Source organism: Fringilla coelebs, assembly GCF_963513975.1.
Source record: "Fringilla coelebs genome assembly, chromosome: 10".
NCBI classification, from domain to species: domain Eukaryota; kingdom Metazoa; phylum Chordata; class Aves; order Passeriformes; family Fringillidae; genus Fringilla; species Fringilla coelebs.
The window spans coordinates 13,296,036-13,314,770 of NC_140036.1; the positions used below are offsets into that span (position 1 = coordinate 13,296,036).

Consider the following 18,735-nt stretch of genomic DNA (forward strand, 5'->3'; position numbering starts at 1 on the left):
ATTGAGCCCCAAATCACAACACCTAAAGTCTGTTTCCTTGCTTAAAGTGCTTGTGAGGGAATGGTGGTTTGTAGCTGTTGAGGTGCTGATATGTGATGAGATAATAATGGCTATAAAGGCTCACATCAGAAGTGTGATGAGTTATTTCATAGCAAGGCATACTAGTTTTTTTTTTCACTCTCCAGTAGATGATAAAGAAATCTCTGAATTACAAAACCCGAAGCAATAATGGCTGATTGTATCACTAGATTTGTAAACTTACCATATGCCAAGTCAGTTTGTAGTTGGAGACTTGATGTTTATAAACTGATTTTTGAGGGTAGTGGGAAAGGCTATGAGTTCAGGCACACTTTTGCAAATGTGTAGTCATGTTTTTTTCTAAACTTGCTTTGAAAATAGTCTTGCTGAAATCACATGCTTTGCTGTCATGATCCCCTCTCCCAAAACATGGACGCAGCAAAGATCTGGTGAGGAAATGCGTTTGCAGTTCATGTCAATGACTTCCCATCAAATGAAGAAGTTGGCAGAGGAGGGGTTTTGGAGGAGCCCTCGAACAATAAGAACTGAGCTGTGCTGGCAAGTTCTGTGTACATAATCATGCATTCCTGCAGTAGTTTTTAAATATGCAAATAGTATTGTGAAATAATTCTTTCTCCTTTAAACAATGAGAGTTTAAGTTTCAGAGTTTAATGGAACAGGCTTCTACATTGCTGTTTCATTTTCATTTTTTCTTCTTCGACCTATAGAATGTTTTTTTCTCAATGAAGTATCACTGTAGCAACCGTATGAATCATTGGAACTAAATTACTAGAAAGGAGAAACAATTTTAAGTGATGTGAAAATACAGCTGCTCTAAGTAGCAGTTAACAATTTTGATAAACAACAAATAATAGAAAAAGCAAAATTCAATTGCTTGTAATCTATGCAATTGTAGAACTCTCTTCAAAAGCATTCAGGCTGAACCCATCTTTAAAAATGCTTTACTAAAAAGCTCTGTGTTTTTGAAATAATTTCTTTGTCCTTATCTGTCACTGTTGCCAAAGTTTAAATTTTTTTACGTTTAAATTTCTATTCATTTCCTGAGACCCCAGCTGCAGAACAGATGATGGGTGAATGAGGTAGATCAAAATATAAATGAAACTGTTGTCAATTACCGTTCTTAGCAAAAGTATTTTTGGGTAGTTTCTCAGCATAACTGTGGTTATAGTGTATTCCCTTGTAAGGGACTTATCTGAGGAGTCTTCCATTTTGCCTGAGCTAAAGCACTGCTCTGGGGGCAGGCCTGTGCGTGAGGCTGGCTTGTCACTGGGGGTCCCTGCTACGTGCTGGCTTTCTTCTCCTGTGGCTTTGGCCCTGCTCTGTCTGTGTGGGGCCAGCTAAGGTGCACCACATGCTTATCCAGGGGATGCAGGTTGAAGAGGTCACTTGTGCCACTTTCTGGCTTTCTAGATTTATGATGTATTTTTTCTCACTTTTTCTGCATTGTGTAACCAATGGTTTGTCACTAAGCATCTGTTTCCCAAGTAGTAGTAAACGTTTTGTCACTTAAACTATGAGTAATATAAGAAAGTAACTTATTTAACTTATTTGGAGTATGTTGTGTTGAGTAGTCAGAGAAATTATCAAAAGTGCCTAACTCATATGCTTTGGTCTGCTCATTTCCTTCTGGAGAAAATGTGAAAATAGGAACATCAGGAGAGTAGTCCCTTCAGTTCCAGTGGGAAGGGTGCTGCTTTCTAACCTGCTGTGAGTGGCAACAAACCCCTGGTGTTCAGCCTGGGTTTATAGCTCAGCATGGATGTGGCTCCACTGAAATCACTGGGGCTGCTCCTGGAGGTGAACTCAGCCACATGGCAAGTGTGAAAAGAAATGAGACCAAGAACTCTGCGTACAAAATCTGTTTTGCTCAGACTTACCTATCTGTTTTAGAACAAATTTCCAAAGAAATGTTTGGTCTGGGCTTTCTGCCCTTGGTGTTTGGGACTGAAAAGCAAGTTTGTAACGTGCTTGGCAAGGGAGGATGGAAACTATTGCAGAAGAATAGGAAAAAAGATACAATAAGTCAAAAGAAAAAGCTGCCAAGCATTTCCTTTTGAGTTTGCATTTAGCATATTTCATACTTACGTGGCTGTTTAACGTTTATAATTTCCTGTATGAGACTGCAGAAGTGCACTTTTTGTAGCCGAAGTGACGTGGAGGACAGTCTTGGAGGGGTGTCGATAAGTTACACATGTACAACATCCCTGTCCATGCTGCTGGGAATCTGGTGGAGTTAAACTTAGATAAACTGATTCTAGGTTTCTAATTCTGCACTTCTGTGGAGATTGCAGTGACTGTCGTGTTCTACTCAGGCTCCAGTCAATGGATTTATTTTTAAATTTGTAACTGCGCCTTTCAAATGTACATTAAGAAAATGATTGACCTAGAGAAAGGGGGATGTATTTGAACACAGTGTGCAATGTCAGAGCATTTTTTTTTGAGGAAAATTGTTCAAGAATAAAGAAGGTTTGTTGAAGATCACTCTCAAATACATCTCTGAAAAATCTCTCACACTGAAATATATGAAAATATCTGAAAAAATGGTGATTCTTTTTCTTTATTAGATTATGATTTATATTAACAAGAGCAAACTAAAAAATCTTAACTGTATCTCAAATTGCCAATAGGAGCTTAAAATGTTAGCTTCTTCAGTTTTGGTCTTTTTACATTTGTTTCTGGAAATGTTTAAAAAACCCCACAGTGAGAAGGGAGCTTATAGTGGAAGTAGTGACAAAATCTGCACATTATCATAACGTTGCTCTAGCACTGCAGCAGGATGGTTGCTGAAGAACTGACGTTAATTAAGCCTGTACAACTGATCTTTAATGAGTACTTGCAGAATTAGAGGACAGCTTATTTGTGTGTGTGCAATGGAACTGTAATTATACAAGTCCTTATGGCCTTTCAGGTTTTAAATATAGATTTGAAGAGGTTTGATTCTTTAGCCTGGAGTGTCTCCTTTATGTTGACTAAGCACATCTCATGTAATTACATTAAAAACCAAAGTTATGGAGATGGTAGTTTTATATTTTTTGGGAGGGGAGAAATAGTAATGTTAAAATCTCTGGAAAAGAAGATCAGTAAATAGAATATTTATTGGAAAGGTAGCAAATATAAAATAGAAACCTGTGTCTTGGGCTGGATGGATTTTGGTGGCTCTGTTTTTTCACTGTACATATCTCTGAAACTGTTGGCCTCTGAATAGCAAATGTGCTGATTTCAGCAATGTTTGCAGCGTCCTGTGATCTTTTTTCAGGCTGAGCTTCTTGACAACCTTGTACTCAGAACCACATTATTTAGTCAGCATTTTTCCCATTCTTACTTCATACAGTGACCAATATGGCTTCAATTATTGCTAACTTTTTACTAGAGTAAATAATTCTAAAAATTTCCCAAAGCTAACTCTGTTCTTATAACCTGTTTTTGGAGAAAATAGGAAAGGAAAATGTCCAATTTCCATTGGCTACAGAAATTACTGTTTACAGACAAGAACCCTTTGTCTTAAGCTTGATGCAGGCCTTGCTGCCTGAATCAGTTTAGTATCTCAAGGTGATGCAAATGCAGAAGTGTCATGTTTACACAGGCAGGAAATAGAAGAATAAATTCTGAGTAATTCAGGGTTTGGTGGTTGGTTTGTTTTTTTTTTTTGCCTCTCAGTTGTACATGCAGAATTAATTTTAAGAACACATGTAGAAGTTTAAACTGTGTAAATGCATGTGTGATCTCTGTGAGCAGATACTGCTGGTTTTAGATTTAGATATTCCTGTGAGTTTAGGTAGTGATTTAGGTACTTTGCCTTTTGCTAGTGGCGGATTTGTAACAAAAGTAAGGGCTGAAGTTGCTGTCTGCAATGGATGACCATGGGGAGGACGTGCACATTAGTGTGTGGATAAATAACTGTAATGTTATTTTAGTACATGCAGGAGTTTTCCATACTTCTGTGTGAGGCAATGTAAATCCTGATTTTGTTGCCACTTTCACATGACTGAAAGATTAGATTATGAACATGAGAAATAGTAGATATTATCCTTATGATAATATACTGGACAATTCTAAGCAGTCCAGTAGACTCAAACATTGTTTTGCCTTCCTGATAATCTTTTCAAGAGGATTCCTTGTGTATATGGCAGAATAAGGATTTTATGGTTAATGTTTACTTTATGAATATTAGAAGTAGCCAGGCCTCAAACCTAGAGTAAGTCAGTTGTTGTTGTGATGCACTGACTGTGTGAGGAGAAATCTAATTTTTGGAGTGATCTCATGTATACATTTTCAAATTGATAAGACACAGTGAGAGACTAAGAAAATAATTTGTTGCAAAATAGTTCCTTCAAGTTCCTTTTATAAATGAGAGGAGATTTTGAACAGAGAAGACGGCTGGTAAACTTACTTGTTTAAGTGAAATACTAGTGGCATGAGTCTTTCTGTAAATCAAGATTCCTTTTTGGTGTTTTAAGTTATCTATCTGATATTTCAAGACTGCTGTATTCAGACACGATACCCTAGGATAATTTTTGTAGTTCACATTTCAATATTATGGACATTAATAACAATACAACATAATTGTTGTATTAACAATACAAAATAATAGTTGTATTGTGCTTTTGGACAAGAATCTGACAGTAGGTGCATGTGCACAAACTACCTTTTGTAGTACTTTGTGTAAGTAATCAGACTCAGCATTTGACTGGATTGTTGTGATAAACTTCAATGTAAAGAACATGTGGTGTTATAACAATGCTATTGGCTCTATAAAGCATGCTGTTGTTATTATACTTTTGAGTTAAGATAACCCAAATAAGAATTCATGGATGATGAAGAAATGTCATGTAGGTGCAGCAGTGTTGGGCCTTGTGTTCTTAACTGGCACTAGCAAAAGGCACTGTAAAGACTCTGAGGCCAACTGGAAATGTAGCTGGTATCTTTCCTAGGCTTAATGTACCATGCAAGTTGGAGTTCCTATCTATAGAAAGTGTTTAGTAAATAATGACCTAGGCCCCTTCCTTAAACAGAAAAAGGAGAATGCATCTCATCTGCTGTGAACCATCCCTCCTCTTAAGCCAGATCTTAGGCTTAGGCTCCTTACAACTATTGATCTTCATTAAGATTTGATCCCAAGCAGCTCTTGATTTGTTTTAGCCATATGTGTCAGGATAAGGTGACCTGTGCCCTGGAAACCACATGTTTCTGCTCATTCCCAAATATGCTTTAGCTGACTAATTTGGGTATCTGTGCATAGATACCAGTGTTTGATCAGATAAGGCGCACAGCAATAATAGAACAATTGCATTGGCTTTGCCAGACAGGGTTGCTGTTAAGGATAAAAACTGTTCAAGATGACTGAGGAATCTGATACTTCATTGAGGATGCAGCTTTTGGCTGAATTGGTGTGTTGCTAAGTTGGACTCTGTTTAAAAAGACTACACACATTTACACACCTACTCTGTGGGATTATTCCTCAAAAGAATCTACAGGATTATTCTTCAGAAGAATCTCCAGTTTGTGGAGAATGATTTTTAAAAGCACTCATTTAACTTCATTTCTTTTGTCTAATGTCTGATTTTGAAGAATATATCTGCCTATTTATTCTATCCTACTTGATTTATCCCAAAAAGAATGATGAAAAAGGACAAGGGGAAGCATTGACTGTGTCTACTATTACAAAATATCCACTGAATTGTAAATATTAATCTTGCAAGATTTTGTTTGAAAATATTTGCAGTTGATTTGAAATGAAAAACCTTTAACATATCATAATTAAAGGATAGGTAAGCTTCTGTTTGATTGAAAAACAGCTTACCTGCAGGTAGCTTTGATAGATGAATGAAATCCCAGGGTCTTTAAAATCTCTTGATGACTAAAAGTAGTGGGAGAAAAGATACTAAATGTACCCAGAGAAGTTCCAGGGCTGTGGGTGTACTGCATGTATTTTGTAGTTTTTGTATTATAAAGTTCCAAATGCCTTTTTTTTTTTAATAGTTTATCATCATTTGAAAGGGATGAGGAGGAAAGGCAACTGGCCTTTGCAAATTTGAGAACAGTAAATTTGAGGAAAACACGAATACACTGTATTTCTCTATTGTCCTGCTCTAATGCTTATCCACTCTTTTGGTTTGAGATTGGATTAATTTACTGGCTGCTTCAGTGTGAAGGCATAAAGGGCAAACAAACTGCTTTTTGCAGTATGCAGGAACAATAAAACTGCACAAAAACCCTCTTAATTTACATGTAAAATGCACTTTAGGTTACTGAGTGTGAGATCCATATATGTATATTCACCTAATATCTAAATAAAAAATTCCGGTTCAGAATTTGCGTATTACAACAAAGCTGCAGCCTTCTCTCTGACTGTCAAATAGAGCATTTGTACTGAAATATTCAACTTCTGAAATGGACAAAGAGAGTAAATACTTGCTGAGGACTTAGTCTTCATAGCAAATCTGAAACTTCCCTCAGATTTCAGTAAAGAAGATCCACCTGATAAAACTGGAATTGTAGACAGCTAATGGTCCTCAGCTCTTCTGAAACGTGGTGAGCTCTGGTTACAGAGACTTTGCCAGCTTATGCTGCTTTGTACACAGCAGTGCTCCTCTAACTAGGGTGTAAGGTTTAAATTAGCAACTAAGGGAGTTACAAAAAGAAAGGGACAGATGTTACCTAATTTTTCTGAAATGGAAGCAAACCCAAGATTCATGTTAGGATTATATGGTGTCTTTTTGTTTAATTGCACAGCACTCAGACCTTTAGTTGCCTGTACTTTACTTGGGGTTTCCTGTGTTAAGTGCTGCTGTATCACTTCTGAGGATATTGATCCTGAGAATGCTGTGCTGGGACTATGTAGTGATATTTACTCTTCCTTCATTGCCTGCAGGTAAGGTACATAAGGGGTATCTTTCCAAATCTTTCCAAATTAGTATCTTCACTGGTCTTCAGACTGTTATTGCTTGCAGCTTTTATAAGCAAAGTTGATGGGACTCCTTAGCATCTGACTGGTAACTCCAGATCTTGAGGCTAACAGGGTGTGTTTGTTAGATGTCCTATCTTGTATCTTTTACAGTTGGTTGCTTGATGGTTATATTTATGCTTCCACTTCCTGACCTTACTACATACTTGAGTTTTCAAATGTTGAAATCCTTCATTCCATCTGCCGCTTCGTGTTCAAGGTCTTGGGTAGTTGCTAAGATTTAAAAGATTAAAGCAGCTCTGTGATGTTGGCAAATTTTCAGCAGCAAGGCTTCTGTACAACACCATCAGTTCCTTGAGCTTCTTTCTGCTGCCCTTTTTTTTGTTGATACTGTAGTCCTACTTCCTTATCCAGTAGGAGCTTTTGGCCCACTCTTGGATGTTGGAATCATTAGTCAAGAGTTGTGCAGGACATGTATTGTGATATGTTGCACTCTTCCCAACTTGCAGTGTAGTCAACTTCTTTTCCATGAACCTTTCATGGTCACCATTGTGCCCCCATCTTGTTAACAGCTGTCTTCTGATGAACAAAACACTAAAGTTTAAAGATAAAGAAAATCCTGCTTCTCAGACTCTTTGTGGAGGAAACAAGTTGCTGATTTTCCTCTTAGGCTTACTGTCAAGCTCTCCTGGGATAGAAAAACCTTTAGGAGAAAAATATTAGGGGAAACCATTGGGAAAATAGCACTGTTAGGTATTTCTGGCAATTTACTCCAAAAGAGCATTGAAAGGAAAAGTTTAAAAATTTAGGTCCAGCAGGTAGCACAGAAGTCCTTATAGTCTGTGTGATAGACTGGATCATATAGACTGTTAAATGCTAGTGCAAGTTCAGTGGTATTGAGTCTGGCTTCCAGAGATGTATGTTAAGGGCAATAGATCTTGTTCCTTTTTGAAGACTGATTTGTTTATAATGTCCATTATCTTTGAGCTGTGTGTAGTCTAGCAGTAAAGAACAAATTAAGTGAAGTGTACATCTTTAAAGGATTTGTCCTACTTGTTATATTAGACCATATGAATTATTGAGGAGGAACTAAACCTTGTAGGTGCAGTGATACCCACAAACAGACCTTTGCTTTAACAATTTTATTAATTCAATAAATACTCTTGCTTTATTTCATATGATTATTTTCTAAGTCTTACTTGAGAGGAGTAGAGGAATGGTCCTTTTAATTATGAGGACTTGATTCCCGTGTCTCGGGGGAAATTTGAAATGCAGACACTGTTTGCTATGTACCTGAAAACTTGGCTTATTCATCAACATCATAATCTCCTGTTCAGGAAATGTATTTCCATATTTCAATCCCCCCAGGCTCATAGAAAATTTCTAGGATTTCAGGGTGGGGGTTCAACTTTCTGGTTAAAAGCCCTACTGTTCATGTAGGGCAGATAGAAGTTTTTTCAAGCTATTGATAAAATGTTGTGTGGCAATGACCGAAGAATTAATAATGAAGGGATTACTAGCATGAATGAGGAATTTTATCTTAGTGTGTCAGGAGAGTTCATCATCTGTTCCTCAGTATGGAGGGGCCCTGTGCCAGTGGGGAAAAAACTCTGCAGTGCCAAACCAGGACTTCAATGGGCTCTATGACAGGCTGCAACAGTGTTCTTTCTTCAGATCATATTTATGGTTATGACACATCTCATAAGTTGTAAAACTCTACTTATATCTGTCCATGCTGTTATCCAAAGTTATTAGGCCTTATTGTTCCATGTATGCCGTCTTTGTTCCTCAATAATGTCATGTTTCTTTTTTAGTCTCTGGTTGTCTGATGCCATAACACATGTACCAACTGTATTCCTTCTTGGCAAGCTGGTTAATGTGCCTCTGGATACCTTTGTAATATATGAAGGAAATGAAATTAAGTAGACAGTGTTTGGAGGGAACCCTGAGAAGCTGGAGGGTAGGTCTGCCACCCAGCAGGACCTCAGCAAGGTAGGGGAAAGCACCTTAAGTTTAACCCAGACAAATGTGAAGACGTCCTCTGAAAAGTAACAGCCCTGTGCAGCCGTGCTGGGGGACAGAGACCTTTGCAGCCTCGTGACCAGCAAATGGCCCTTGGTGAGCAGTGAAAAGTGGCAGTGTCCAGTGCCATTAGTCACAGTGGTGTGTGTGTTCCCCTGGCCTGAAGCTGCCCTCAGTAGTCTGTCTGTGGCTGTTTCTGAACTCACCTGTGAGCAGTTGCTTTGCATCTGAAGGGTGATCCCAAGGTGCAACTGCTGGGAGGAAAGGGAGGCAGAGGAAAAGACAAACTAGACCAAGCAGCTGAGCAAGTGTAGTGTCTTCTGTGGTACACCTGCATGTTAATTTGCCTTTGCATCACACTACAGGTCACATTAATCCTCTGATTAATGTCTACTGTCCTTTTTGCTGTCTGTCACCTGATAGGCTCTGACATAGAGGAGGAGGCATTCATGTAAATCATCAGGTTCATATTCTTATCTTGCAATTAAGTATCTCATTTCCAGGTTTTCACACTCAGTAGTACCTTTTCTTTTTCAAGCTGTCTTGAAGCTGTAGTGGATGTTGGCTGAAAGGATGTCATCTCTAGTGAAGTGTAAGTTGTGCATTAAGGAGCTGTTCTGCACAGAATACGTGCAAGTAAGAGAGCTGTGTCTTTCTAAGATTTGAGGACGAGACTTTAGCAGTAATTCCATTGAAAGTGCAGTGGTAAAAATCCATTATTTCCATTTCATGAGTCCAAATATATTAATGTATTCAAAAGCTGCAGAATGAATAGCAATTGATTTTGTGACATGTTCCTGTTTTCTGAAAGTATATTCAATAAATGAATCAAAACTTTTCTCAATTAAAAGAAAAAAATAAACACACACTATTGGAAAGTATTTTATTGTTGGGCTTTTACCATTCTGAATATTTTTTATAGTGATGTATTATTTCTAGAATTAATTACTATTATTAGTTAGTTGCCCATAGCACCTTTGACCTCTCCAGTTTGTTGTTTTTCAACATCTGAATTAGAGTGACCACTGATTCCAGCCTCCTCATTTTCAGGAACACAGTCTGAAAATGCAAGATAGAATATGATGAATGAATGAGCAAAAGACTAAAGGCAGGGTGTGGCTTCAATGGCAATTAGACTTTGTTTGAAGAGGAGCTAAATTTAAAAGCACTGGTGATCACCACTCTTCTGTGAGAGCAAGCAGGCCCTGCAGACCCCTGTCCATAGCCATGTTGTGTGTGGTGTTCTGGTCAGCAATGTGTAGTGACCCATTTTTTTTTTTTTTGGAGGAGAGTTTATCCATCATAATTCTCTTTGGTTCCTGGGATTTTTGTAGTACCTTAACCTGGAAGAAAGTCTTTCACTGGTCACCTAAAGGGAGTGCTGTGATAGATGTCAGAGTTCAGCCATCCTTCACATACACTGGGCTGGGTAACTGGTGACATTATTCTCATTTTAAAAGGCTGCAAAGTTAGGTCTTGAGTTTTCTTGCATTATCTCCTGTATTCCTCCTGCACTGCAGCTGTGCAGGAAGCTGTATCTAGCAAACTGAACTGTGTTTTAGGGGGGTGGTGGAGGAGAGAAGTCACAGCAGAGGAAAGAAACACATTCCTGAGAGTCCTCATTACAGAGCATGAAGAGTATGGGAGACTGCTCATTTATAAAAGTTGTCCTCCACCCTGAAGCAGCTGTTCTGGTTTTGTGCGTTGCCATGCAGTATTTGAACATCTTGGGAAGCCACAGATGTTTGACTCATACACTGGACCTGATTTGATCTTTATTCCTGTTGCTGGAGCCTTCTGGCTGGGATCACTGTGACTCAAATATCTTGCTCCCACTTCACTAAGGAGCAACAGTTCTGTTACATGTCAGGTCTGGCACTTGATCCTCAGCTCTTTCACCACCACTTCCTGTGTTTATGGCTGGACAGTGGGGCTTGCCTGTGGACGTGACATTTACCCAGAATTATGACAGTTTATTGTGAACTTTATGCCTGACACAGATGTTTTAGAGAGAAATGCACCTTTGCATTCTGTGGCTTCAGAAAGTATTAAATGAAGAAAACAAGGGAAGCACTAACATAGCACAGCTCAGATCCGCTGCTTTTCATGTATTGCTAGCCCAGGATGAAAACATGAAGACAATTTTTATAACTAGGTGGTACATAATTGGATGTATATATCTATATTCTGATAGTCTGAGGGCATCCTCGCCTTTGTTTTTGTGATTGTAATCCAGTTTTGGATTATCATGTTTTTGTGATTGTAATCCAGTTTTGGATTATCATGCAGACATATTTATGCATGATAAATATGTCTGCATGATAATAACTTCTACTAGATTTTATGTGATGGAAAGAGTGAAGTAGTCATTTCTATGCAAAGAAACATAGAATTAAAGTGGGGTTTGGCTGGAACCCTACAGCTGTTCAATCCATATCCAGCTGTAGGGCCCAGATATGCCATCCCTGTATCATATGGCAGTGGTGGGAAATAGCCCAGAGAACCAGCCTGGTGCCTCAGGGGCCTGTGGCATTTCAGAGACCTGGCGTTTCAGACCTCTATCTGCTTTGCTTTATACTTCTTTTTGCTTGATCTACCCTTCTTTCTTTCAGTTTTTAAATGTTCTGCTGATATTTCTTCCATTTGAGCTTATTCTATCCTAAAATTTGCCTCTTGGAATAGAGGTTTAATTACTGAACAGATGTGTTGTCTTCATTCTGCCTGCTCTAACTGCCTTTATCTCTGTTCATTTTGCATCTTAGACTTTTAGCTCATTAAGTCCTGTGGAGCTAGAGCTCTTTGCAAGTTAAAGACACAAAAAAATAATACTCTTATCAGATCTTGCTGCAGTTCTGTAAACAAGCTTCTTAATCGTGCTTTTATGTTAATGCCAAAGAAAAAAATAAAAATTTGTTGCACTGTGATTATAAACAAATAGAAAATTGAAGTCTAAATATTGAGATGCTTTTCCTTCCTTTGGGTTTTGGGTTTTTTTAAATTCTCTTTAATTCTTTCCAAAACAAGATTAACTAGATACTTAAGTGAAAATGAATCAGTTATGAAAGAAAATAAAGAAAGTAAAAGAGAAATTGACGTTGCCTGAAATCCTTCATGATCTGAAGCTAGCAAAGAGGGAGAAGCCAAAATGTAGGTACAGGGATTGCTTGGATATAAAACCTAGGACATAACTGTGGGAATGCATTGAGGTACAAGAATTGGAATGCAGCTATGTGTAGTGAAATCTGCAAAAGCTGGGAATGTCATGCTCAGTGTCCGAGATCTGCAAGCAATTGGCAGCACTTTTCAGAACTGTTCTTGTAAAAAAACTGCTTTTCCTGAACTTGGGGCCTGATTCAGTCTTTTTTTTTTTTTTTTGTGTTCTTGGCTTGCACTCATGTGAACTAGAATGGAATTAGCAAGAGACAGTAAAGCTGTGGTTGTGTGTAGTCTCTCCTCAGTGGTATAAAGTTGGCTTAAGAAATTCCTGCTCCAAATCATTCTTCCCTGCCTATATAACTTTTTCCAGGAAGAGCTGGGTTTTTCTGTAGGACTGAAATATGAAATGTCTGATCCAATTTTCCAAAAAGCATTTCAGAAAACTTCCTATTACCTTTTTTCCCCAAGGCAGGGTGCTACTGGTAAACAGACAGTATGGTTCCATGAGCAGTTATGCTGGAATGACTGAAAGAATGGGCACCCTGTGATGGCAGCAGGGGCTCTCCTTGCCAGAAATGAGTCCATTTGGCTCTCAAGGCAATAGCCTGATGAAGCAGCAATGTTCATGGACTCTGAACAAAGAGTCATCCATCCTCAGTCTCCTGTTTTTTCAGGTAGCAATAAAGAAGGAGATGTCCAAAGAAACATGAGCTAGGAAGCAAAAAAAAAACCCAAAAAAAACCCAACAACAAAAGCTGTGCTTTAGCAGTGCTGCATGAAAGCAGCTTTTACTGGCAAGTTAAATTTGACTGGCCTGGAAGATTTGACCAGTGTAGACCAGAGGTAAATGATCTAATCAAGTGTGCCATCTGAACTCCCTGCAGGTTGACACATGGCAAGTGCTGGATTTTTTTCTAACCTCATTGCAAGGTTATTCATGAAATAGCTGCCCTATTTGCAGGTTTGAGCCAGGAGGTCACCAAAAGAGTTAAGAAAATTTCCTCCAACTTTCAGTTTCTTTCCTTTGTTGTTAGCTTCAAACATATACACTATTGTTTATACAAGAACAGAAGAAACCTATTTTGGTGTGACAGATATTAGGATTGATAAAATTTGATCTCAAATCTTTATCAATAGACCATATTTTAGCAGCGATGTAGTTTTTCTTCTTTGTACCATCAAATTTCCTGTAATTCTTGTGGTTCTTTAAAATCTATGCCGTTTTATAGCTGAAATTTAAGTAATACTGTGATGGCCATAAATGAGTTAAATCAATGCGTGTCTGCCCCTTCTCCCCAGTCTCAGAATATTTTTGTGTAAAATTTTAAAGGAAAACCTCTTTTATGCATGCAGGGCAGCTTTAGAAGAGGTAGAAGGAGATGTGACAGAGCTGGAACTGAAACTCGACAAGGTAAGTTTTAATTCAAAAATGCTTGTCTCAGAAACATCAGAAAGTGTGTTTCAGTTTTGTTTTAAAGTTCACAGCTGGGAAGTGTCAGTGGCTGACCAAGCACCCTGCTCCGCAGAGGAAAGGGATCCAGGTGGAGCTCACAGCTGGCCTCGGAGGCCAGGCTGGAGCAAAGCAGCACCGGGCAGCTGACCTCGCTCCTTCCCGGGGCGGAGGCTTCGCTTGTGCAATTCCCTCCCGAGTGGCCCTTGCTGTGCCCCTGTGACTCAGCCCGGGGAGCTGCTGCAAACTCCTTCAGCTCTCGCTGAGATAAAAGCCAGGGCTTGGTCACTGCTGCACCCAGAGCCTGGTGATCGCAACGGCATGCACTGGGGACATCTGGGTACTCTCTGCTTTGGAGATTTAAAATCCATGCTGCTTGTCACTGGTAATCTGAGGCACAGCAGCCAGGTGTGTGTGTGTGTGTGTGTGTGTATAAATCCTTCACTGTTGTGTGGAGGACTTGACTACTGTAAAATTCATCCTGCATTTTGCCATACTTTGTGCGTGTATATAAAAAAATATATGTTGCATCTTTTCAACTCCTTAATATCTGTTTATTGCTTTCCTCACCTTTGGAACTTTTGTTATTTCTTTGCTAGTATTGTGAGAGTGGCTTATTTTTGGTTTTCATCTGTATAAAGTCTTCTTTCCTTTGCATTTGTGCTAAATGTTTTAAATTATTTTTATCTGAGTTTTCACATGGCAGGCAGATGTAATTTGTTTACCTCCTTAACTGCTTTTTGAATTCAGCCTTCTTTTCCTGCAGCTGTTGAGTTGGCTGCAGAAAGCTGGAGACAAATAAAGATGGTGTCAAGCCTGAAGACTTGTTCTTTACTACTTGTAATAGTATTTCTAGTTTTTAGTTGCTAATAATCTAGCAACTTGCTCTTGCAAAATAAATCCAGGATCCTTAATTTTGATTTGGCGTGAATCTTGGTGAAACTTTTGGTTATAGCGCACATTTTTACTATAGGAGTGTGGAATCTGTTTTGGTAGATCAAACAGTGTAAGTATTTAAAAGATCTGAAAAATCAAACTTGTAAGTTTGGCTTTTTCACTAGTCTGAAAGTTTTTGGGGAAAAGAATTCTCATATTCCGTAAATGGCATTATTCAGGGCCTTGTCGTACAATACTAAAGTTGAAAGCCAAGTTTCTTGGGTGAGCTGAAGCAGCTATGGCCTGAGGGTAATTATTTGTCCAGGCCTGGTTGGTAACTTTTTCTGATTAGTTGTTCATACTAAACGTGGTTTTATTGTCTCACAATTTTGACTTTGGGCTACATTGTCTGCAATTTTGTGCTCTGGAAGAAAGCAAGCACAGTTCAGGCTTGTGAACTTATTATAAGCAAAGGTAAAGAAAAAAGGTTAATGTTGATAGTGGGGCTTTTTTCTGTCCATTGTTCAAGCACCTTGGACATTCATCAGAATGTGGAAATCACATTTGGCTTTCCGTTTTCCCTAAGGATCTGAATCAACACAAAAATTACTGGGTAACTAAGACAGGAAGGATGCTTGAATGGTTTCTTTGCCCTAACATAGGACCAAGTGCTTCTGTGTTGCTTTTCATGAGGATTTATTATACATCCTTGAAAAATCTTTCAGAGATGAAAGTTCAGTCTTCTGTTTTTATTCTTAGCTTGGCTTAGGGTAGGGAGCTCAGTCATAGTGTGCCCCATCTCAAGAGAGCATCATGGCAATTGCAGTAATCACTGTTTCTTACATTAATGGCCCAGTGCATAAATGGTTCAAGAAGTGGGAAAACATCCATCACAAGATACTGAGGACCTTCTTATCAGACTGCAGTTCCATGAGGCCTGAGGTGCTGACTGAAGCAGTTGAGTGGTAGGGACGGAAAGCTGTCAGAGATTAGTCTGTGGGTGGAAACATGATTGATTTCACCTCCTGAGATGTAACCACGGCTCTTCAGCTGTGCTTTGTGCACAGAGCCTTTTGCTTTCCTGCTCTTGTATTTTGAGTGTCTCAGGATGAAACAACCGGTATGGGTTTAGTTTTTTTTGTTTTGTTTTGTGTGTTTTTCTTCAAAAACCACAATAACCTCATAATTTACTTGGGTTCTAACCAGTTATGTTTTAGCTGCTGTACTTTTTGCCTGTGTAAAACTCTCTCTTGAAATATGTGCAACATGTCAGTTAACAATAAATCAAGTAAAAACTAATTTTAAAAGTTTATAGAGTGGTAGCTTTCCCAGTAGCATATCTATTGACCTAGAATGGTATTTTTATGGTGTTACTACACAGTAGAAAGCTTTTCATAGAATCTAAGAATGAGAATGTAACTGAGAATGTAACTTTTGAAATTTTGGTTTTGTAGCCTTAACTAAGCTGAGTGTTTTCATGATTATATGATGGTATAAAAACCAAATCAAAATAAGCCTTCCTCTTTCTCTCTCTTTTTATACTATTTTAGCTGGTGAAGCTTTGTATTGCAATGATTGACACTGGGAAAGCATTTTGTACAGCCAACAAGCAGTTCATGAATGGAATTCGAGACCTTGCACAATATTCCTGTAAAGATGTATTGGTTGAGGTAAGTTCTTTGAGGTGAAAGGGGAGGGAGAGAAACATAACTTTAAAATGGTACGACATAACAGAGATGTAGTTGAAGTTTATAGAGTTATTTGCCTTTTTGCTCCTTTTTCTTGGCTATCTCTTTCAGAGTGGGGGTTTTCCAGCTGTGGTGCACTGCAGGTGTCTGTGTGTTTAGTTTCAGCAGTGACATGGGTCTGCCAAATATCAGAAAATATGTTAGATTAGTGTGTGCACTGGTGATTGCAACACATTAACCTGTTTTTTTGAGTAAGAGTATTAAATGTGAAAAATAATAATTAGTGTAATATTAAATACTGTAAATGAATGTTTTAAATTATGTAAGCTTCCCATATCTTTAGTCAATTTGAATTTTTCCTGCTTTTCTTGAGTTTGGTGCTTTATATACAGGTAGACAGAAATAACATTTTTGTTGCTTGTATCTTTAATAGATTTTTTTGCTATTGCAGCCATGTTCTCCTTCTAGCCTAGTGATTTAGTCTCATAATAATGCTATAAGGAAAATGAATTTCCAAGTTCTTTACTGAAAAGCTGTAAACCTCTGAACTGTTGCTTTTGTGTTGTGTTTTTAATAGGGCTTAACTTAAAGCACTTTTATTTTCTCTTTACAGACCAGTTTGATGAAGTTCTCTGACACCTTACAGGAAATGATCAATTATCATAATGTGAGTATTTCTAGCTGCAACATGGCACTGATGGCTCACCTTCAGTTTTTTTTGATAAAAGATTAATGGTAAAGCCTTTCTTGTTGATAGTTTTTGCAAGCTAATGGTTTAAGTGGTGTTAAATAACTCATTTTATACTTAAAACTATTTTAATAATGTTTTGTTTACAAGGTATTTATTGGTTTATTTTTTCATTTGGAATTTGTAAGCTTTGGTGCTCTAAGACAGTAAATACTAGATAGTTTCATCTTTTTGAATCAAACTGATGGTAGCAGTTACAGACTATGAGCTTATACCTTTTCTGGTCTGAAATAATTATTGTCTTGTCCATAGTTGCTACTTTCTCCCCTATCCTTTATAATATGGAAAATGAAGCACCGTGATTTGCATATAGTTTTCTTTTTGGAAGGATAGCAGATTTAGGTAAGTGTGGAGAAAGGAGAAAATGCTAGGATTTAAGACTAATTGTAATTTTTAGCATGTCAGAGTTAATCAGAAACTTCAGTTTCCCCTGGGTTGAAAACTAATTTGTTATTTTTTTCTTTAAAGAATTTGGTCTTGTATTCAGAAGTTTATTCTTCTGTTTTTTTCCTCTTTCATTGGCCCAACGGCTCTTTGTTAATTTCCCAGCAAATTGCTGGAAACAAACTGAAGTGTCTCCAAAGTGCTGAAAATATGCAGGACACTTAAAATGTGGGTTTTTCATACCACTGGGAGTTTAAAAACTGACTAGATAGAATGGAATGTAAGTTTGCTAGCTTTAACTTAGCTTTCTAAAAGTGGCTGATTAGGCGCTTTTTTTTTTTTTAAGCATGCTTTTAGAATGGAAGGGAAGTGAAGCAAAGCAGGTTAATAGCATTGTGATTGATTTTCTTTCCATTATATAAAGTGTACATATCTGCACCTAATCTAATGAAAACTGTGAAGAAGGGAGTAAATGAACAGTGGTTCTTGGGTTGCAGAGAGAAGGGAGTGCAAAGGTTCAAAGTGGCAGTTCTGCAGCAATATTACTTTCATGTCAACGATTTTGCAGATTAGATGGAGCAGATAACCCAGGCTGTCCCTCTTCATCGCACATCTTGCTGCTGCAATCCCTCTTAATCATGCCTTTTATCTATGGTTTGCTCTTTTGGACACGTCTGACATAGGTCCTGTGATATTGCTGCTGTTATTCTATGGGATGCTGCTTGCACTGCTTTGGTAAAATTTGGCATAGCACAACTCTTCCCTTTGGGCGGTTTGAAGGCAGAAAGCAAAGAACAAACTATATTAAAGAAGATTTCTTTTCAGGTTGAAGTAGGACCCATCTGGCTTCTGCCCTGTTGTTTTTTTCCCCCGTCCATGCCCTTGTTGTGCTCAGGCATAGTGAGGACAAAGTGGCTTTTACCAAAGGCACAAACATCAGGAATGAGGCACAATTGCTTTGCCCGATGTGTTGTGGTTCTGCATTGCTTTTTGTGAATCTGCTGCATTCAACAGGGCTTCCTGGCTCAGAGTGACAGGTCTGCTGCTAACCAAGGTGACAGAGCCAGCAGGAGGGGAAAGCTAGAGGAAGAAAGAGGAAAGGAAGGATGGAAAGGGTAGGAGATGCTCCCACTGAGTTCTGGATGACTGTCAGTTTTTCGCGTGAGGCTTTGCTACAGATAAGGCCAGGACCAGACTAATGCAGCATCTTCACTGATTCAGCAGTGGGGGAGTAGCTGTGACAGCTTATGGCAAATCGCAGCTTTCTTAGACTTGGAATGTATGAAAGGTAGTATGTTGACAAGGCTGTAAATCTAATCAGATCATGGTTTGGGCACTTCTTTCTGGCTTTTTTAGGGGGAATGATGTCTATGTGTTTTTCTGCCCAGCACATTTTTTTCTCTTCATTACTGTAAGCAGAATGCAAGGCTTGTATTTCTGGGAGTCCTCTAAACATTTTGAGTTTCCA

At 38.4% G+C, this 18,735-nt stretch overlaps 1 protein-coding gene across 5 annotated transcripts in view; it reads left to right on the forward strand.

The window, feature by feature from the left end:
- ACAP2 (ArfGAP with coiled-coil, ankyrin repeat and PH domains 2) overlaps window positions 1–18,735 on the forward strand; it is a 59,280-nt gene that overhangs the window by 2,621 nt on the left and 37,924 nt on the right. For all 5 annotated transcript variants that reach the window (XM_084212347.1, XM_084212351.1, XM_084212348.1 and 2 more), the window contains exons 2-4: window positions 13,475–13,532; window positions 15,998–16,117; window positions 16,749–16,802. In XM_084212347.1, coding sequence (XP_084068473.1) covers window positions 13,475–13,532; window positions 15,998–16,117; window positions 16,749–16,802 — 232 coding nt within the window. The remainder of the gene's footprint in view (window positions 1–13,474; window positions 13,533–15,997; window positions 16,118–16,748; window positions 16,803–18,735) is intronic.